This window comes from Esox lucius, chromosome 22 (genome assembly GCF_011004845.1).
Source record: "Esox lucius isolate fEsoLuc1 chromosome 22, fEsoLuc1.pri, whole genome shotgun sequence".
NCBI classification, from domain to species: Eukaryota; Metazoa; Chordata; class Actinopteri; order Esociformes; family Esocidae; genus Esox; species Esox lucius.
In genome coordinates, this window is record NC_047590.1 from 8,552,305 (window position 1) to 8,568,787 (window position 16,483).

Genomic DNA, 16,483 nt, shown 5'->3' on the forward strand with positions numbered 1-16,483 from the left:
CACACACACACACAGTGGTAGCATCGTGGGCCAATTAAGACCTGGTTCTAACTCAAACCTCCTTCACTGCATCTTCACAGACACATAACACAAGCCGACCCTCGGCTCTGGTACAGGGAGGTAGCACTCAGCTCAAAAAACAGCCATCATTAGGAAGCTTTTTCTGAAAGACTAGAGGAAGGTTTCGCCTTCCATTCACTGAAAAATAGAGATGCACAAGTGGTATTCAACATAGTCTGTAAAATAACAATGGAAAGGGCGCTATGACGGAGATAATAGTTTCTTGGGAGTGCTAGCTATTAGTCAAGAAGAGGGATTAACCTGAGTCCTACCTAACAAGCCTCCTAGTTTCTTGTGGGTGATATGTATATTTTATTTTGCGGTCTCGTTGTCTGTCTTGAAATCACATTAATCTGTAATGGTTTGTAATGAGTAATCAGTAACGGGATGACACCTTGGCATGCTCGTCCATCTCCGGTGTAGCCCACAGGACACCTGCCGCAGCCGAAGCCTCCGTCCCCCGTGGGCTGACAGGGGACGCCTGGGAAACAGGGTAGGTCGGCGCAGGTCAGAGGTCGCTCCCTCTCAGCTGCCGCAGCTTCGCCGATCCTGGTCCCACGGTGGGGTTTGTGAGAGGCGGCTCTGTGGCGGGAGGGGGCGAACAGTGGCGTGTCCTGGTACCTCCGGGCGGAGTTGGTGAAAGGGCGGGTGAGGGGGAGCTCGTGGGGGTGGTCAGGGGAGTCTGAGCCCGGGCTCGTCAGCGCTCCGTCAGCGGAGAACTCAAACTCGACGTAGGCCGGGGAGGAGAGGGCTGCGGTCAGTGGGGCCACGGCCTTAGGGAGCGTCCAGTGTGCGGTCAGAGTGGGCACCGATACCACACCGTCGAGCCTCCCCTGGGCTGGCTGCTCCGACTCCGTGTTGGACCGGGCCTGCAGAACTTTCGGGTGACTGGATTGGGGCAGAGTCTTCTTGGAGTGGGGCGGAGTCACCCCATAGTGGGGCGGAGTCAGATTTGATTGGGGCGGGGTCACCTTGGAGGAGGACGAGGCCTTGATGGCGCCAACAGACTCTCTGGGTGCCACCTTGAAAGAGGTAGTGTTGGGCTTTGCCTCTGTAAAGGGAATGACAGCCTGATGGGTTGGGACCCTGACAGGTGACGCAGGGGTGTGTCTAGGAAACAGGGGCGGGGACACCAATCTCCGCCTGGTCACCGGCCTTCGGGCTGGCGTCAGTGGAGGGCGCAGGGTGGGAAGGTGTATTTGGGACACCGTCTCTCGACTCTGGGGGTGTCTTCGGCTCTTGGTCAGTGTCAAACGCTGCTGGTACGGGGGAACGTTACCTACAGAGAGATGATGATAGGGCAATAAACACCTATACTAAACACCCTGTCTCAGCCCCAAGGTCTTACGCTGCTGTATTATTGCGCCGGGGGAGAAGGGTCGGTTCTCCTTCTCCACTATAAATCCTTGTAGACACAAGGAATGCATTTTCCCCTGTCTCCTGCCGTTTTAAACTTAGGAGGACATGAGGTCTTGGCCCACCCCTGAGGAGTACCTGGCTTGAAAGACCCAATGCTGTCCCTGTCTAAAGTCCTCCTGGTTGTGTTGCAGATCAAGACGATACCTGACGATTTCAGCTGCCACTGTGCTGACACCTCCCCCATGTTGTCCCTGTCCTTGTCCATCTGGTCATGCTTCCGACCTGGACTAAGTTTAAATAGACTCTAGACTCAGCCCACATGCATTTATTAATTATTACAATTGTAATCTTAATATGTTCCTTTGGCACAGCCAGAAGAGGACTGGTCACCCCTCTGAGCCTGGGTCCTCTCTAGGTTTCCTCCTAAATTTCAGCCTTCTCAGGGAGTTTTTCCTAGCCACTGAAATTCAACACTACTGTTGTTTGCTCCTTGGGGTTTAAGGCCGGGTGTTTTGTAAAAGCACTTTGTGACGACTGCTGACGTAAAAAGGGCTTTATAAATGAATTCGACTGATTGAAAATAATTTTGACTATAAAGTTCCGTAAATGGATTCTCAAAATGAAGAAATGACAAAATGATGTCTTATATAGAATCAGACAGAGAGGAAGATGTCTAATTAACGGCCGCTATGAACACAGAGGATGTTGACAGACATGACTGGAATGAAATCCAAACCACCAGTGGTCACCACACGGGAACAATAACACTTTACACATTTAAATGAATTAAGGGTGTTATGGGTCTAGACAAACATCAAGGTCCTCATCTGTACAGAAACCTCATGACACCCAAATCACATACATGATTTCATAAAACAATCTGATGCCCAGTGAATGGAATTACAAGCGACATTTTATTGCTTTGGCTCTCACACGTTTGCACACACACACATACACACACATATGGGCACTTGCTCAAACACCCACACCCCACACACACACACACACACACACACACACACACACACACACACACACACACACACAGAAGTGACTAACACACAAGACTCAAAGGAAACTGAATGAGCAGAAAGTCTTTACAACAGGGTTGGGTATTAAAAAGGGTTGGGTGATTTAAAAATAGAAGATGAACTAAAATGATTTATTCAGTGCAATTATCAAAAATGTCATCACACCCGTTGGGTAAAGAAACCAAATACACAAAAAAACAAAACCCTGTAGTCTGAGCACTTCAAAACACCACAGCCAGGGTCCACAGATGCTCGGCCATTCAATAAAGGACTAATGTGCAAGACTATTCCCTTTCAGTCTGAATAAAACATGTTCGATTTTTTCCCCATCATCGTGAAAAATGAATGTTTTGAGAAAAGCATATTCCGCTAACATTAATTTATCATCTGGAAGTGCTTGTTGTTGGCTCGGCCAGTGGACAGACGTGGATAGAGAGTCCACAACAACCAAGGGAGATTTACGGCCGATATAAAAACCGAACTAATCCCAGAGACACGGTTACAATGTGGACGTAGCATACCTCAATAAACGATTTGAGAAATAACGACACGAGTGACGTCTTGATGGTGATTCGGCGGGCTGGAAGGTCTTACCACGAGCGGTCTTGGTGCAGGAGCGGCCGTTGCCGTGGAGAGGCGGTGGGCAGCGGCCACAGACAAAGCCCGCGTAGGGGGGACGGCGGTTGATACACTGGACCCCCGGGTAGCACGGTCGGCTGGCACACGTCCCTGTCACATTGTTTTTGTTTTCTACCGGGGAGAATCGCCCCGGGCCTGAAACACAGGATCATGGTTCCCAGCCCCGGGTCATTTGCATATTTATACTTTTCAGTTCCCCTTCCAGCCTGCGCGTGAACCGCGGTGTTCACCCTGTGTTTGGGCTCAGCGGGATGCTGCAATCAGCTGTCAATGCCTGTGTCAGACGCGCAGGGCGTTATCCCCTTCGTTTGCATATTTCATGATTAGCGGTATAACTCAGATAAACACGGCCCGTCGATTAAAAGAGCTTCCAAACACAACTGAGTTAAAAGATACCAGGGCACTTTATATGTTTTGAATATATTCAACACTGCATGGCAGTGAATTGTATGCTGGTGGAACTCACAGTTAGATCTGGAGCTGCCACAGCTGGTAATTGCTAAAATGTCTTTAGTTAAAATGCAGAGTCTTGGAAGACCAATTATAGTAAAGGTACTTTATAACCAAATTAGGGCAGAGGAGAAACTCTTAGTCTGCACTTTGTGTTTTGATGGCAGAAGGCTCATTATGAGGCTCCAGGATAAAAGCTGTGAAATGAATGATTGATACGCTACCAAGGTCAAAACCCCATCGAAGCAGGAAACGGAGAGGTGGGTGTGTGAGTTGTTCAAGGGTGTCCGTTTGTGTGTGTATTTATAAGAGACCCTGACTGAGTCCCTGTGCTCACCTCCAGACCCACCTACACACTCACCCCCCCGATTCAACCGGGTCAATTTCTCTTTACCCAAAAGCCTTCACTCTCCGACTCCCTGGATCAGCTCCCCTCCCCACTCATGACACATGACACGAATGCCAAGCGATCTATTAGCCAGTTTCAAACAAAGTTCTGTCCTTTAGAACCAAAACGGATAATAACATTGGCCACGTTTCAATGAATTATTAGGAGATTGCCCCATAAAGTTGTCCTTGTCCCTCTCATGGCACCTCGCACCAAATCAAACCCCCAGATCAAAATGCATTATGGGAGAAACGCTTTATTTGATGTTGCACATTCATCAGTGAATCTACGCTATGACTGATCTGTGTAAGAGCTCTCTGGAAGTGAATGACTGTCGGTCTGGTGCGGTTAGAAGCTTTGAAATGTGACACAGACAACCTTTCTCTCTTTCCTATTTGCTTGCCACAAAGCGTTTCGTCTTCCCATCTCTCACTAATAAAGCGCTCCTTCTTCACGGTGACAAAGGAGCAGGAAGAATGGACCATCTGTCTTTTATTAAAAAAGTCATTTATCAGCATTATGACTCCACATATCCAGGCTTATTGCCTGTGAATTCTGTCTCGTTTTCGACTAGGTCAGCAGGATCCACTCCAGACAATGGGTGGTTTTATCGGACAGACAGGGCCGACGGGAGATGACATATTGCTGTGTGCCTTTCAATTCCTTCTCCAGCCCTTTAGTGTGATGGTGATGATGACAGGACATTTTGCAAGGCTGCTAACTGGGCTGGCCGTAGCTGTCAATGCCAATGAGGTGCTCTGAAGCCCGGTAATGTTACACCGCTGATTATAGAACGGCTTATTAAACTACTATTGGAGCCTTGGTGTTTAAACAGCCTTTTGTAGAAGCAGGCGGCATCAGTGTCTAATACTACGAAATAAGCCTATGCATCTGGAATGAGACACCTTCCATTTGCAAAACGGATATGCGTTAGGGGTGACATTGAGGACCAACTTGCCGGTTTTTTGTCCGTTCTCAGGCGGTGCAATTACAGCCAAAGTCTTGGAACCTGACGGCTTGTTGGTCTGCAGTGGAACAGGTCTGCCAGCGTCCATCTTGGGTTGGGTCTTCTGGTCTGGTCTGCGGGATGAGTTCCTGGTAGCGGTGGCGGTTGAGTCGGCGGGGGTAGGTCCAACACTGGAGGTGACTGGGGTCGGCGGAACCGGTATCGTTTCGTAGAGCCATATGGACATAGAGAGAGTAGCATATGAGGGTCATAACTCTTCAGTGCCGCATGCTTGTTAAAAGCTCAGAGAGAGTAAGACAGAGGACGCCGTCGCCTCACGACCACACGCCTGTAATGTGGTGTCACAACAACAGACGCTGTTAGGAACAGGAAGCTTTGAAACTTCTCACAACCTTTTTAAAGAAATGCCCGTGGTTCGGTATCAGCTTTTTTTAAAACACTTTTCATCACACTCAGCTTCTCGGTCGATCTGCGAGAAGCACAATTGTAAAAAAAAAAAAATAGAAAAAAATAGAAAAAAACAAAAGAAAAGAAAGCAGAGCCCACAAAGCCGGAGGATAGAGGGACTGTGTGATGGATGATGGCATAGTGGAGAAATGGCAAACGAAATAAACCTGACAGTGTAACTCCTGCAGAGCCAGCATGGAACTGAAATAAGCAAAGCAGAAAACCACTCAGCCGAAACTCCTCACTAGGAGGGAGAAAATACGAGTGGAGACGATACAGAGGAATACTGCTTGGAGAAGAGGGAAGTAGTGTTGGCGAAACAGATGACATGCTATGGTTGTCTGCAGCAAATGATGACAGTGTGTGTGTGTGCGTGCGTGCGGGAATCTATGTTTAAATATATTGGTGAGGACCAAAGACTTCACTAGAGTAGCAAAGCCATGAAAATTCCACCTCATGGAAAACATTTTACCAGTCCCCAAGAGGAAGAAAATCTATATTTGGCTTAGTGATAAGGTGTAGAGGAAACATTTCAATTGAAGTTAGGATTAGTATAAGGGCATGTTTTAGGGGTTAGAAATAAGTGTATGATTTGGGGATAGAATTAAAGTTGTGTTTTTGAGTTATGGCAGTTCCCCATAACCCAGTACCCCCTACCCTGTTCCCCATAACCCAGTACCCCCTACCCTGTTCCCCATAACCCAGTACCCCCTACCCTGCTCCCCATAACCCAGTACCCCCGACTCTGTTCCCCATAACCCAGTACCCCCGACTCTGTTCCCCATAACACAGTACCCCCTACCCTGCTCCCCATAACCCAGTACCCCCTACCCTGCTCCCCATAACCCAGTACCCCCTACCCTGTTCCCCATAACCCGGTTCCCCCAACTCTTCTACCCATCCACACCTCAGCTTTTACCAGGTAATATATGCCCCCGATCTCCTGAAATCCCCCTTATATCTCGCTGTTGTTAATCTCCTGACATCCCTGGCCATGCTCGTCATACGTCTAAAAGCACAGGTTTCAGAGCACAACTTCAAGGGCTTCCACTATTGGGGTGTATTCGGCTCCAAACCTTACTCTCCCCATGCTAACCTCGGTTCATGTTCCTGCCTCCACCCCCCCCCCGCCTCCATCCCCCTGCCTCTTGCCTTGTTCCGCCTGCCTCTTGTCTTCATCTTCCTGACTCCTGCCTTCACCCACCTGCCTCATGTCTCCATCCTCATTAATTGCCTCCCTCTCTCCTATGTACCTCCCAGGTTCCCCCCTCCCTTCAACCTCACTTCTAATGGCCTTTGGCAGGTAGCTGACCCCGAGGTGCTCCAGCAGCTTTCTGAGCCACGGGGTCAGGAAACGCTCCCCTCTGTTCTTCCTCACGTGGGGAGTGCTCCACCATACACACTCAAACCCACAGTCACACATAAGCACACAAAAATGCCGTATGGTTTCCGTCATCATCAGGGAGAATGGGATTGAATGGACTACATGTGACAGCAGAGCTGCTGAAAGTCCACTGGCAATTAGTCTTATCATTGTAAGTGTAATGATATCCAGTTCTGTGAATTCTGGAATAATGAGCTGGAACACTTTGTTGTTAATAATGTTCTGGTCTTTACACAGATTAATGTACTGTTCAGGCAGATTTAACTTCTGAGATCTGTCTTTTTTAAATCAGTTAAAAACAAATTCTTATTTCCAATCACAGCCTGAGAAGAGGCAAACAAGACTCCGGTGGGAAAAAAAATGGAAATAACAATTGTTTGATTGCTTTACCCTGCCTACCTACGCAGGTGGTCCCATCTCCCAGCATGCCGCGGGGACAGACCCCACATCTGTAGGAACCAAAGCTGTTGAAGCACTGGACTCCAGGGAAGCAGGGAGTCCTCTCACACTCATTCACATCCACCAGACAGGTAGTTCCTACACACAAACACAGCCTGTATTACAACAACAGACACCAGACAGACAATATAACAACAACAGACACCAGACAGACAATACTATAACAACAGACACCAGACAGACAATACTACAACAACAGACACCTGACAAAGAGGTATCATTCCAACAACAGAAACCATAATCACAGACATGAATACAACTAATGATAATACATGCAATTTAGCAGACAGTCGGAGACACAGCATCATTTACACTCATCTGTGCACACATTTTACATATGGGTGGTCATGGGAATTGAACCCATTATACTGGCAATCCAAAGCCCATGCTTTACCATCTGAGCTACAGAGGACCAATAACACAGACAGCCAAGACAGACAGCCAAGGTCCCTTCTCTTTCTCTCTCTCACACACACAAAGATAGACAGCCAAGGTCTATGCCAAGCTCACACACGCACACAAACGCGCACGTGCACATAAACGCACACACAGCCAAGGTCTAAGCCAAGCTCTCTCTCCAACACAGACACAGACAGACAGCCAATGAGTCCCATCACAACAGGTAGAGGAAGGGCTGCTAGAGTCATCACAAAACACACACACACACACACACACTTAGAAGCCCATTACAGCAAGAAACGCAGTCATGATGTCTGTCCCACCCCCCCCCCCCCCAACTAACCTCCCCTCAACCCTGACCCTTCAACACTTTCTACACACACACACACACACACACACACACACACACACACACACCTCGGAGGGAAGAATGAGGGACCGGCCCCCACTGTGTGACAGATCTGTGTTCAGCAGGGGTTAACAATGCAGTGCAAATAATGCTAATGTCATCCACGCATTTGGGGAAATGGACTACCGGCCGTGCCGGTTCTAATGCATGCGTTTCTCCCTTTCGCGTGTGTTCTTGGGTGCGTGTCACAGTGCCCTACCAGCCAGGCCTGCAGGGCATTCACAGCGGAAGCCCCCGGTGGTGTCCACACACTCCCCGGCACCGCACGGAGCCGAGAGGCAGGCGTCGAGGTCCTCCTGACACGTGTCCCCTCCGCCCCCTCTGGGACACACGCAGAGGTACTCGCCGCTGCCCGCCGGAAACGCCACGTCGGTCACACACGTCCCGCCGCGCGCACACCCGCAGGGCTTCACGGCCACCTGGACACACAGACGGGCAGGCAGGCAGACACGCCGGCAGACAGACAGACGGGAAAAGCCAGATCAATAGGAATACAAAAGGGATGAGAAGAATGTTTGAGTCGAGGTTTATAAATCAGTTCCATCAGACAAGGTGCCATACGACAGCTGTTTGAAACCTTGACGCACGTTCCGAAATTACGATATACAGCAGAACTTTCAACATCGCCAATTAAATGCGGTTAAACTCTGCTTCTTATAGCAAGAGCGTCATGTAGTCTTCCTGTAGCATATGGCTGGTTTCACTTTTCCTAGACACTCAACTGTTCACACGGCTAATAATGAAATAAGTACTCATTGTAACTCCACTTTACTCCTACGCAAAACAACCATCTGCTTGACTATTAAAGAACATTATAGCATCCTTACAAAGCCAGAGCTGGTTTAGAAGTCATCCACTTACTATTGTAGGACTTCCTCATAAAGCAGCAAAATACTCCGACCACTTCACTTTCACCACATTGGTTTGTTATATGAACACATTTCTAATTAATTAAATTGAGATTTTTTTTACCATCAATCTACACTCAAAGCACCACAATGACAAAGTGAAAACAGGTGTTTTGAAATTTCTACCAATTTATTCAAATTTGAAAATTTAAAATATTTATTCTACATTAGTGTTCAGACCCTTTTCCAAGATAATCCAAATTGTGCTTGGAACTTGAATGGAGTCCACCTGTGGCAAATCCAGGTGAATGGACATGATTTAGAAAGTCACACAATCAGTGCATTTCAGAGCAAAAATGAAGCCATGAGGTCCAAGGAACTTTGGAGAAGGTTATAAAAAAGTGCTAAAACATTGAAAGTTCCCAGGAGCACAGTGGGCTCAGTCATTGTGTAATGAAGGTAGTTTAGAACCACAAAGACTCTTCCTAGAGTTGGACATCCGGCCAAACTAAGTACCCAGACAAGAAGGGCCTTGGTGAGGGAGGTGAACACAAACTCAGTGGCCACTCTAACAGAGCTTCAGAGGTTCTCGACAGAGATGGGACAGCCTTCCAGAAGGACAACCATCTGTGCAGCACTCCATCAGTGGGGCGTTCATGGCAGAGTGGGTAGACGGAAGTCATTCCTGAGTTAAAGGCATATGAAAGGACTTAGCATGAGGAAAAATGTTCCCTGATGAGACCAAAAAAATCCAACGATCAGGCCTGAATGCCAAGTGCACCGTCTGGTGAAAAGCGAGGTGCAGCACATCGCCTGGCTAAGACCATGCCTATGGTGAAGCGTGGTGGTGGGAGCATCACGCTTGTGTGGTGTTTTTCAGCAGCAGGGACTCTGGGAGACGGGTCAGGATTTAACAAAATACAGAGAGGACCTTAAGGAAAACATTTCAGCGATATGGCAGCGTATTGTCACAGACTGTTTTCTTATTATGGGGTATTGGGTGTAGATTTATGGCAAAAACGTTTAAACATTATATGTGAAATCTAGGGGAACACATCAGGAAGAAGTGAAGGCGTGGCACACACAGTCTCACTGCAGTGGACACTGTCTTTCTCTCTCACGTATTTGATTTAGACATTTATACCAATGACCACATAATTGCAAGAGCCACAGGATGTCACCCTCACAAGCCACGACGGCCAGTCTCCTCTCCAGGGGTGAGCAGAAGCACACGCCACGTCAGTGAACATTAGCATGAGTGGAGCTGTGGTCTGGTGCAGGACACGTCCGTGATGAATGCCCTTGTAGACTGAGGTCTGTTCGTATTTAGACTTGGAGGCTAAGTGGTGATTCACGTCCTGGCCAGGGTGGGGGGGGTTCCGCAAACTGTTTACAAGTCCCCCCCCCACCCCTCATCATTTGTTCATCTGTCCTTCCTCCTCCTCCTCCCCTCCATTCTCTCCTGCCTCTTAAGGCCAAGCCCATGTCACATCAGTTACCTCCACAGTGTAGCTGCTCTGGGCGTTGCACTCGTCGGACAGCGTGAACCTGAAGCTCTGTCGCCTCGCCCCGGGAGCTTCCTTCCAGTGGACTTTCCAGAGGAGGAGGCCCGCGGGGGACAGAGTGGCGTCGCCAGGGCCCTCCTCCAGGAGGAAGAGGAGCGCAGAGCCCTCGGGGTCCTCGGCTGTGAACTGGAACACAAAGTTCTCCCCGGCGAAGGTGCTGAGGCCTTCCTGCGGCTGGTGCAGGCGGGGGGGCTGGTTGCCTGGGGACAGGGGAGATAAGGGCGGAGAAGGAGAGACGGAGAGTGGGTAATAGCAAAGGAGAGACAGCACATGAGACAGAGGTAAAGGCATGACGTCTTTTTATCTGCAGGGGGTTCACAACTGCTAGCCGTCGGTGTACCTGGGCTGTTTCAAAGAGTAGTCCCAGACGCACTGGGGAGCCGAGGCTAGTGTTCTGAACTATACTGCAGGCAGCAGCGCAGACACTGAAGCATTTAAAAGGTCAGAGGTGGGATGTTAGTGACGCTTTGTCGGGGGGGGGGGGGGGGGGGGGGGGCAGAAGGAGGGGTACAGAGCCTTGTCTTCCGCGCCACGCTGACATGAAGACAGCCTGTATGTGGCAGAGTGCCGTTAGGCGGGGCCATTAGACAGGTCCTGACAGGTATTGAAACAGAGCTTGTACAGATGGCCTGCCCTCCTTTGATCTGACGCTGGGACAGAGACTGACGACAGTGGTAATGGGACCAGGCAGGCAGGAACCGTCGTGAGAGCTGAGGCCCAGTGACAGACACACTAACACAGAGACAAGCTGCAGGGACACAGGGCCTCTTGCTTCATCTTGTGTGTTAGCATGTTTCGTGTGTGTGTGTGTCTGCCTGCGTTTGGGAGTATGCCTGTGCTTGTGTTTTTGCACTGCGTGTCCGTGCACGTGTCTTTGCGAGCTTCTGTGCTTCCATCCATCCATGCGAGTACAAATACAACAATATAACCTTCCACAGGGAAATCTGTCCATAAATGAAACTTCCCGGCCTATAACTCAACCAGGAGTGAATTACTCCTTCTGAGTAAAGTCGTAAAACTCCAAAGCCCTGTACTCCATCAAAAGTGTTCCGTGCCAATCACGATCCATCTTGTCTGACTCAATCCATTATTAATTCATATTAGGCAGCGTTAATGAAGTGAACCACGCGGGGTAAAAATACGGGAAACATCTGTAGCCGTGGGTGGGTGGGTGGGTGTGCTGAAGCCAGGCAGTCAGGCAGGCAGGCTGTAAATATACCTCAGGAGGAGGTGGTGGTGCGGGGAGACAGAGAGAGCGTCTTTTCCTTCTGTTAGTCCGTGCCAGCGGGCACACTGTGACCCCCCCCCCCCAGGTGAAAATGAATGACTGTGGCAAGGACACTGCTCCTCTCCCTCATTTCTCAAAGCATTGACTTTCTACTGCTGTCATGGGGAGGATGGCACCTTCACTTCCTTACTGCCTTCTTCCTCAAACCTCGTTGGATTAATCAGGTCGGAGGGGAGGGGTCGCTGACATTCTCATCCAAATGGTGGTTTGAGGAGGAGAGGAGAGAGAACACAAGGGAATTTGGGAAATGCTACTGGGGGGCTCCAATTGAATGTCGGGCCTTTTTCAAATGTTACATTCTAAACAAGACCCTAGGGTCCAATCGTCTCAAAGCTTGAGACTTTCTAACCATAGTTTAACCATATTTGGTTCCATCAGTAATTGCCGATGTAGTCAAATGCACTGAGACTAGTTTGATGTACCTTCATTGACAGACCATGTGAACCTGGAGGTGCTGGGGTCACAGAGGAGACAAGGGCTGGCAGGACTGGATTCTCCCTCAGCAAAACACAGCCCATCTATAATACATGTTTTCTCCTGACAGACAGAGAGACAGACAGACAGACACACAGAGAGAAAGACAGACAGACAGAGAGAGGCCAACAGACAGACAAAAGAGAGAGAGAGAAACAAGGAGAGAGAGAGAGAGCGTGGTTGTTACTAGAGTTACCAAGATGTCGTTTTCAGTACTGATTCTGAAACAGATTCATAGAAAAGACTAAATCAATAGGAATAAGAAAGTGATATAAGGAATATGTAACTGCATTCAAGTTTGTAATGCAAATACATTAAACGTGTCACACAACATCGACTTCTTCCATTTTCATTGCTAGTTAAGGTCTGAGCCAGAAAAGACCAGCAGGAAATTAACCGAAAACAAGCAGAAACAAATCCATCTCTTCCCTAGGTAACTAAATCTGATTAAAACATAATTGGCAGGGCGCGGATACAGAAGTCCTGTCTATGTGTGTGTGTGTGTGTATATATGTATATATATACTGTCCCGTGAGTATGTGTCTCTGTCCTTGTGTGTGTGTGTGTGTGTGTGTGTGTGTGTGTGTGTGTGTGTGTACTCTATGCTGTGTTTGGGGATGTCTTTCATAACATCTGTGTTTTAGAACAGACATCTGTGATCACAGGAAGCGCCTGGTTTAGTCATCACAGAGAGGGAGAGATGATGTTCCAGGACTTGGATCCCTCTAACAGAACAGAACACCCCAGAGCGAACATTCACAACAAACACTTCAAAAACATGCCGGACAACTTGCTGAACAACAGCTGCCCAGAGACATTAAGATACATTATATTGGTTTTCCGACAAATAACCTTGAATGCTTTCCCCCTCGAATACACAACTGTTGTTCGTTTTTTCAGGTGATATAGGTGTGTGTGTGTGTGTGTGTGGTGTTGTACTGGCAGTATTACCTTTAACTTACAGAGTCCGGAGGGGCCCGTCTCACACACTTGGCACACACCGTCGTAGATGGTCAGCACCTTGGGCTCACTGTACCGAGAGCCATCATTGGTCACCTGAGAGGAAGTAGAACCCCTGTAACCATCCAACCACTGGAATTGAAGACATCTATGTCACACGGGATGGCCGCCGCGTCCTGAGCTTGGTTAAGGTGGTCAGACTGTAGGACAGTTCAGCCAAGTAACCGTTGAACAATAATCTGCCTCAAAGATTTAGTTAGTTCACCGGGAAAAATCAAGCTTAGGCACACTTTTCACGTGATCCTATAGAAGTGCACGTCGCAAACTCCTGAGGGACATGTGACTCAAACTCCCAGATGCCCTGAAGACGAATGGCAGTGCCAGTAGTAAGGTAGGTGATACTGGGCTCATGCTTCCAGCCTAGCCCACTAATCCATTTGAGCAGGCAGCCTGACTTTGGGCTAACCTTGGGGGTTGGATGTGACGCCCCACGGCTCTGACTTCTGCATGGAGATTTATGCTAATGTCTTCTAATACGCCAGTAAACAAACAGCGATCTCAAACCTCACAGGGACCCGGCGAAACATGATATATATGCTGTATACACCTGGCAAAGGGGGAGTTCAAGAACAGGGCACACTTCAGGTTGACTTTGAAGAACTAACGAGGAAATGAGCGCGTTTGAGTCCGCACAACCGTCGAGCGGGAAAGTGCCACAACTCCGCCTTTTCACAGCCAAACCAAAATGAACGGAGCATGTGTGTATTTTAACGAAATGTCAACTGGAAAGTGTTTCACACGGGGGCCTTTGAAAAACAAGAATGCGTGGGACCGTCCCCGACGGCGGTGGGTCAGTGGGACCCTGCGGTATGTACAGTACCTTCACATCCCAGCGTGCGTATGGCTTGTCATCCACAGCAAAGTCCGCTGCGTGGGTTGGAGTCAGGCTGTTCAGCGAGGGGACGGAACAGTCTAAAGCCTTGGAGCTCAGGAAGGTAGCACTGGTCCTCTGCTTCTCTCCGGGAACCCATTCAGAATTTACGCGCTAGGAGAGAGAACCAAATCGCCATTACAGCACGGTAATACCATGTGGGCTTTTGATGTCTACCGTCTAAGTTATAGAGAGTCCGGAATGAAGTTGCCGAGACGTACATCTGTAACGGTTTACTCCGCGGTGCCAAGAAACTTGGGGTGACCCTGGATGACACCCTGCGATTCTCTGTGATTCAAAGCAGTGACTCGCTCCTGTAGTTTGATGCTCTGTACAATGTCTGTGTAGTATGAACTTTCCTTACGTGGAAAATAATGACTGTCCTAATTCGGGCAGTAGTCCTATCTTGTTTCGACTTCTACTAATCAGTGGCTTGGGATCCCTGTTTGTGTCACAGGAATATTGCAGCTCATCCAGAACACTGCAGCCCGTCTGATGTCCAATCTACCAAGTTCTCCCATGTCACCCTGCTCCTCTGAAAACCGCAGTGAATTGCAGTTAAAGAACACATTCACTGCAATACCATGGAGGTTGTCTATAAAGCAGCAGAGAGAACTGCCTCTACTCACCTCCAGACTGAACTCAGCTTCCCCTAGAATCAAGGACAACAGAGCCACAGAAGATAATGTTTTTCTCAATAAGAAAGATTTCTCAGCAAAGTCAGTGTTAGTGGAAAAAGAAAAAAACATTTTTGTGAGATGTTTTCTAAAACTTTTCTGGCAGAAAAAAGAAAATGAACTCTATTAGCAGTGACTTTTGCTAAGGACTTGTTTATTGAGAACACATTTATTTACTATGACTGTGATATGTTGCCGTCCCATCTGGCTGCCTTAATATGAATGCAATAACCAAGTAGATTTTAAATCACTAACATGTAAAAGAAACATGTACAAATCTATTTAAATAACCCATTCTCCCAGGACCTGCAAATTAACACACCACTGTCCATAAATTCATTCACAGTACTTGGGGGTCCTATTATGAACAAGTTTCTAAGTATTCATGGCAGATGATTAGGATGTCTACTGCAATAAGCCCTCATCCTAAGATCAGAGAATCCAGAACCCATAGTTTTGTTCTTTCTATTAAAAACCGCTGGTATGGATCCTAAGAGACATTCCAGCAGTCGCTCTGTACTATCTGGGGTTTAGTACAGCAATACTTTGGTGTTAAGTGAAGCAACTCTCTGAGGTTTGGTACAGCAATACTCTGGTGTTAAGTGAAGCAACTCTCTGAGGTTTGGTACAGCAATACTCTGGTGTTAAGTGAAGCAACTATCTGAGGTTTAATACAGCCATACTCTGTTGTTTGCTCCTTGGGGTTTAAGGCCGGGTGTCTCTGTAAAGCACTTTGTGACAACTGCTGTTGTAAAAAGGGCTTTATAAATACATTTGATTGAAATTTGATTGATTGTTTAGTAAAGCAACTCTCTAGTGTTTAGTAAAGTAACTCTCTGGGGTTTAGTACAGCAACTCTCTGGTGTATGTCCTTGTATGATGCTGATCCCCGTATGAGTTAACTCTCACCATCAGTCGTGTGAGGAGACAGTCTAGGTTAGGAGAGTCGATGAAACCAAGGCCAAAGACACGCACGCTGTGACAATCATCCGTCCTGATGTCACATAGACCACTGTTCTCCAGGTCTGTCAGCTCCACAGGCTGATCTGAGAAGAGGGATGAGGGAGAAGAGGGGAGGGGGTGAGATGGAAGCATAGGATAGAGGGATGACAGGAGAGAGGGATGAGAGGAGAGTGGGTTTATGGAATTGAGACGTCGCCGAGGAGTGAGAAAGGGGTGAGTGGAGAAGGTTGAGATGAGGGGGATTAGAGGAAAGAAGAAATACGGATAAGAGCAGTGGGTGAAGAGAGAATAGGAGAGAGGGATGAAGTGATTGTGAGGGGAAATATGGGATGAGATGTGAGAAGAGGGATGAGAGGAGAAAGGGAGGAGAATGAAGAGGAGAGAACGATGAGAGAAGAGTAAGGGCAACAGAAGAATGAGAAGGTGGGAAAAAGGATAGAGACATGAATGAGGAGAAAAACCCAGAGAAGACAGGGTTGAGAGGAAATAAGAGAAAGTAGAGAAAAGAGGAGATAAAGCGATGTTTTACGAATCAAGGACAGCAGCGAAGGATAATGGAAGTGACTATGAACAAAAGAAGGAGTTGAACATTTGGAAGAACCAAACAGAAACAGTCAACCATCTAGGACCTGCTGACCAGACCAAATGGAAGATTCACCAACTCCAGGGTCCTCATGTGTACATTATGTATGATGTGATAAAACGCCAGGTCGTCCTTGACTACAACACTATGGGAATACAGTAAGTCAGTCCATAGAGACAGCTGTAATAAATACACGGGCAGC

General features: G+C 48.0%; 1 protein-coding gene across 4 annotated transcripts in view; it reads right to left on the minus strand.

Annotated features, from left to right (window-relative positions):
• si:ch211-246m6.5 (von Willebrand factor D and EGF domain-containing protein) overlaps window positions 1–16,483 on the minus strand; it is a 40,247-nt gene that overhangs the window by 9,904 nt on the left and 13,860 nt on the right. For 2 of the 4 annotated variants that reach the window (XM_013139943.3, XM_020042412.2), the window contains exons 16-25: window positions 15,645–15,781; window positions 14,008–14,172; window positions 13,119–13,223; window positions 12,116–12,230; window positions 10,340–10,605; window positions 8,192–8,411; window positions 7,116–7,262; window positions 4,886–5,074; window positions 3,045–3,224; window positions 455–1,339 (exon numbers count right to left, since the gene is read on the minus strand). In XM_013139943.3, the coding sequence (XP_012995397.2) occupies window positions 455–1,339; window positions 3,045–3,224; window positions 4,886–5,074; window positions 7,116–7,262; window positions 8,192–8,411; window positions 10,340–10,605; window positions 12,116–12,230; window positions 13,119–13,223; window positions 14,008–14,172; window positions 15,645–15,781 (2,409 nt within the window). The remainder of the gene's footprint in view (window positions 1–454; window positions 1,340–3,044; window positions 3,225–4,885; window positions 5,075–7,115; window positions 7,263–8,191; window positions 8,412–10,339; window positions 10,606–12,115; window positions 12,231–13,118; window positions 13,224–14,007; window positions 14,173–15,644; window positions 15,782–16,483) is intronic. The other 2 variants (XM_020042410.2, XM_020042411.2) reach the window with 2 other exon arrangements.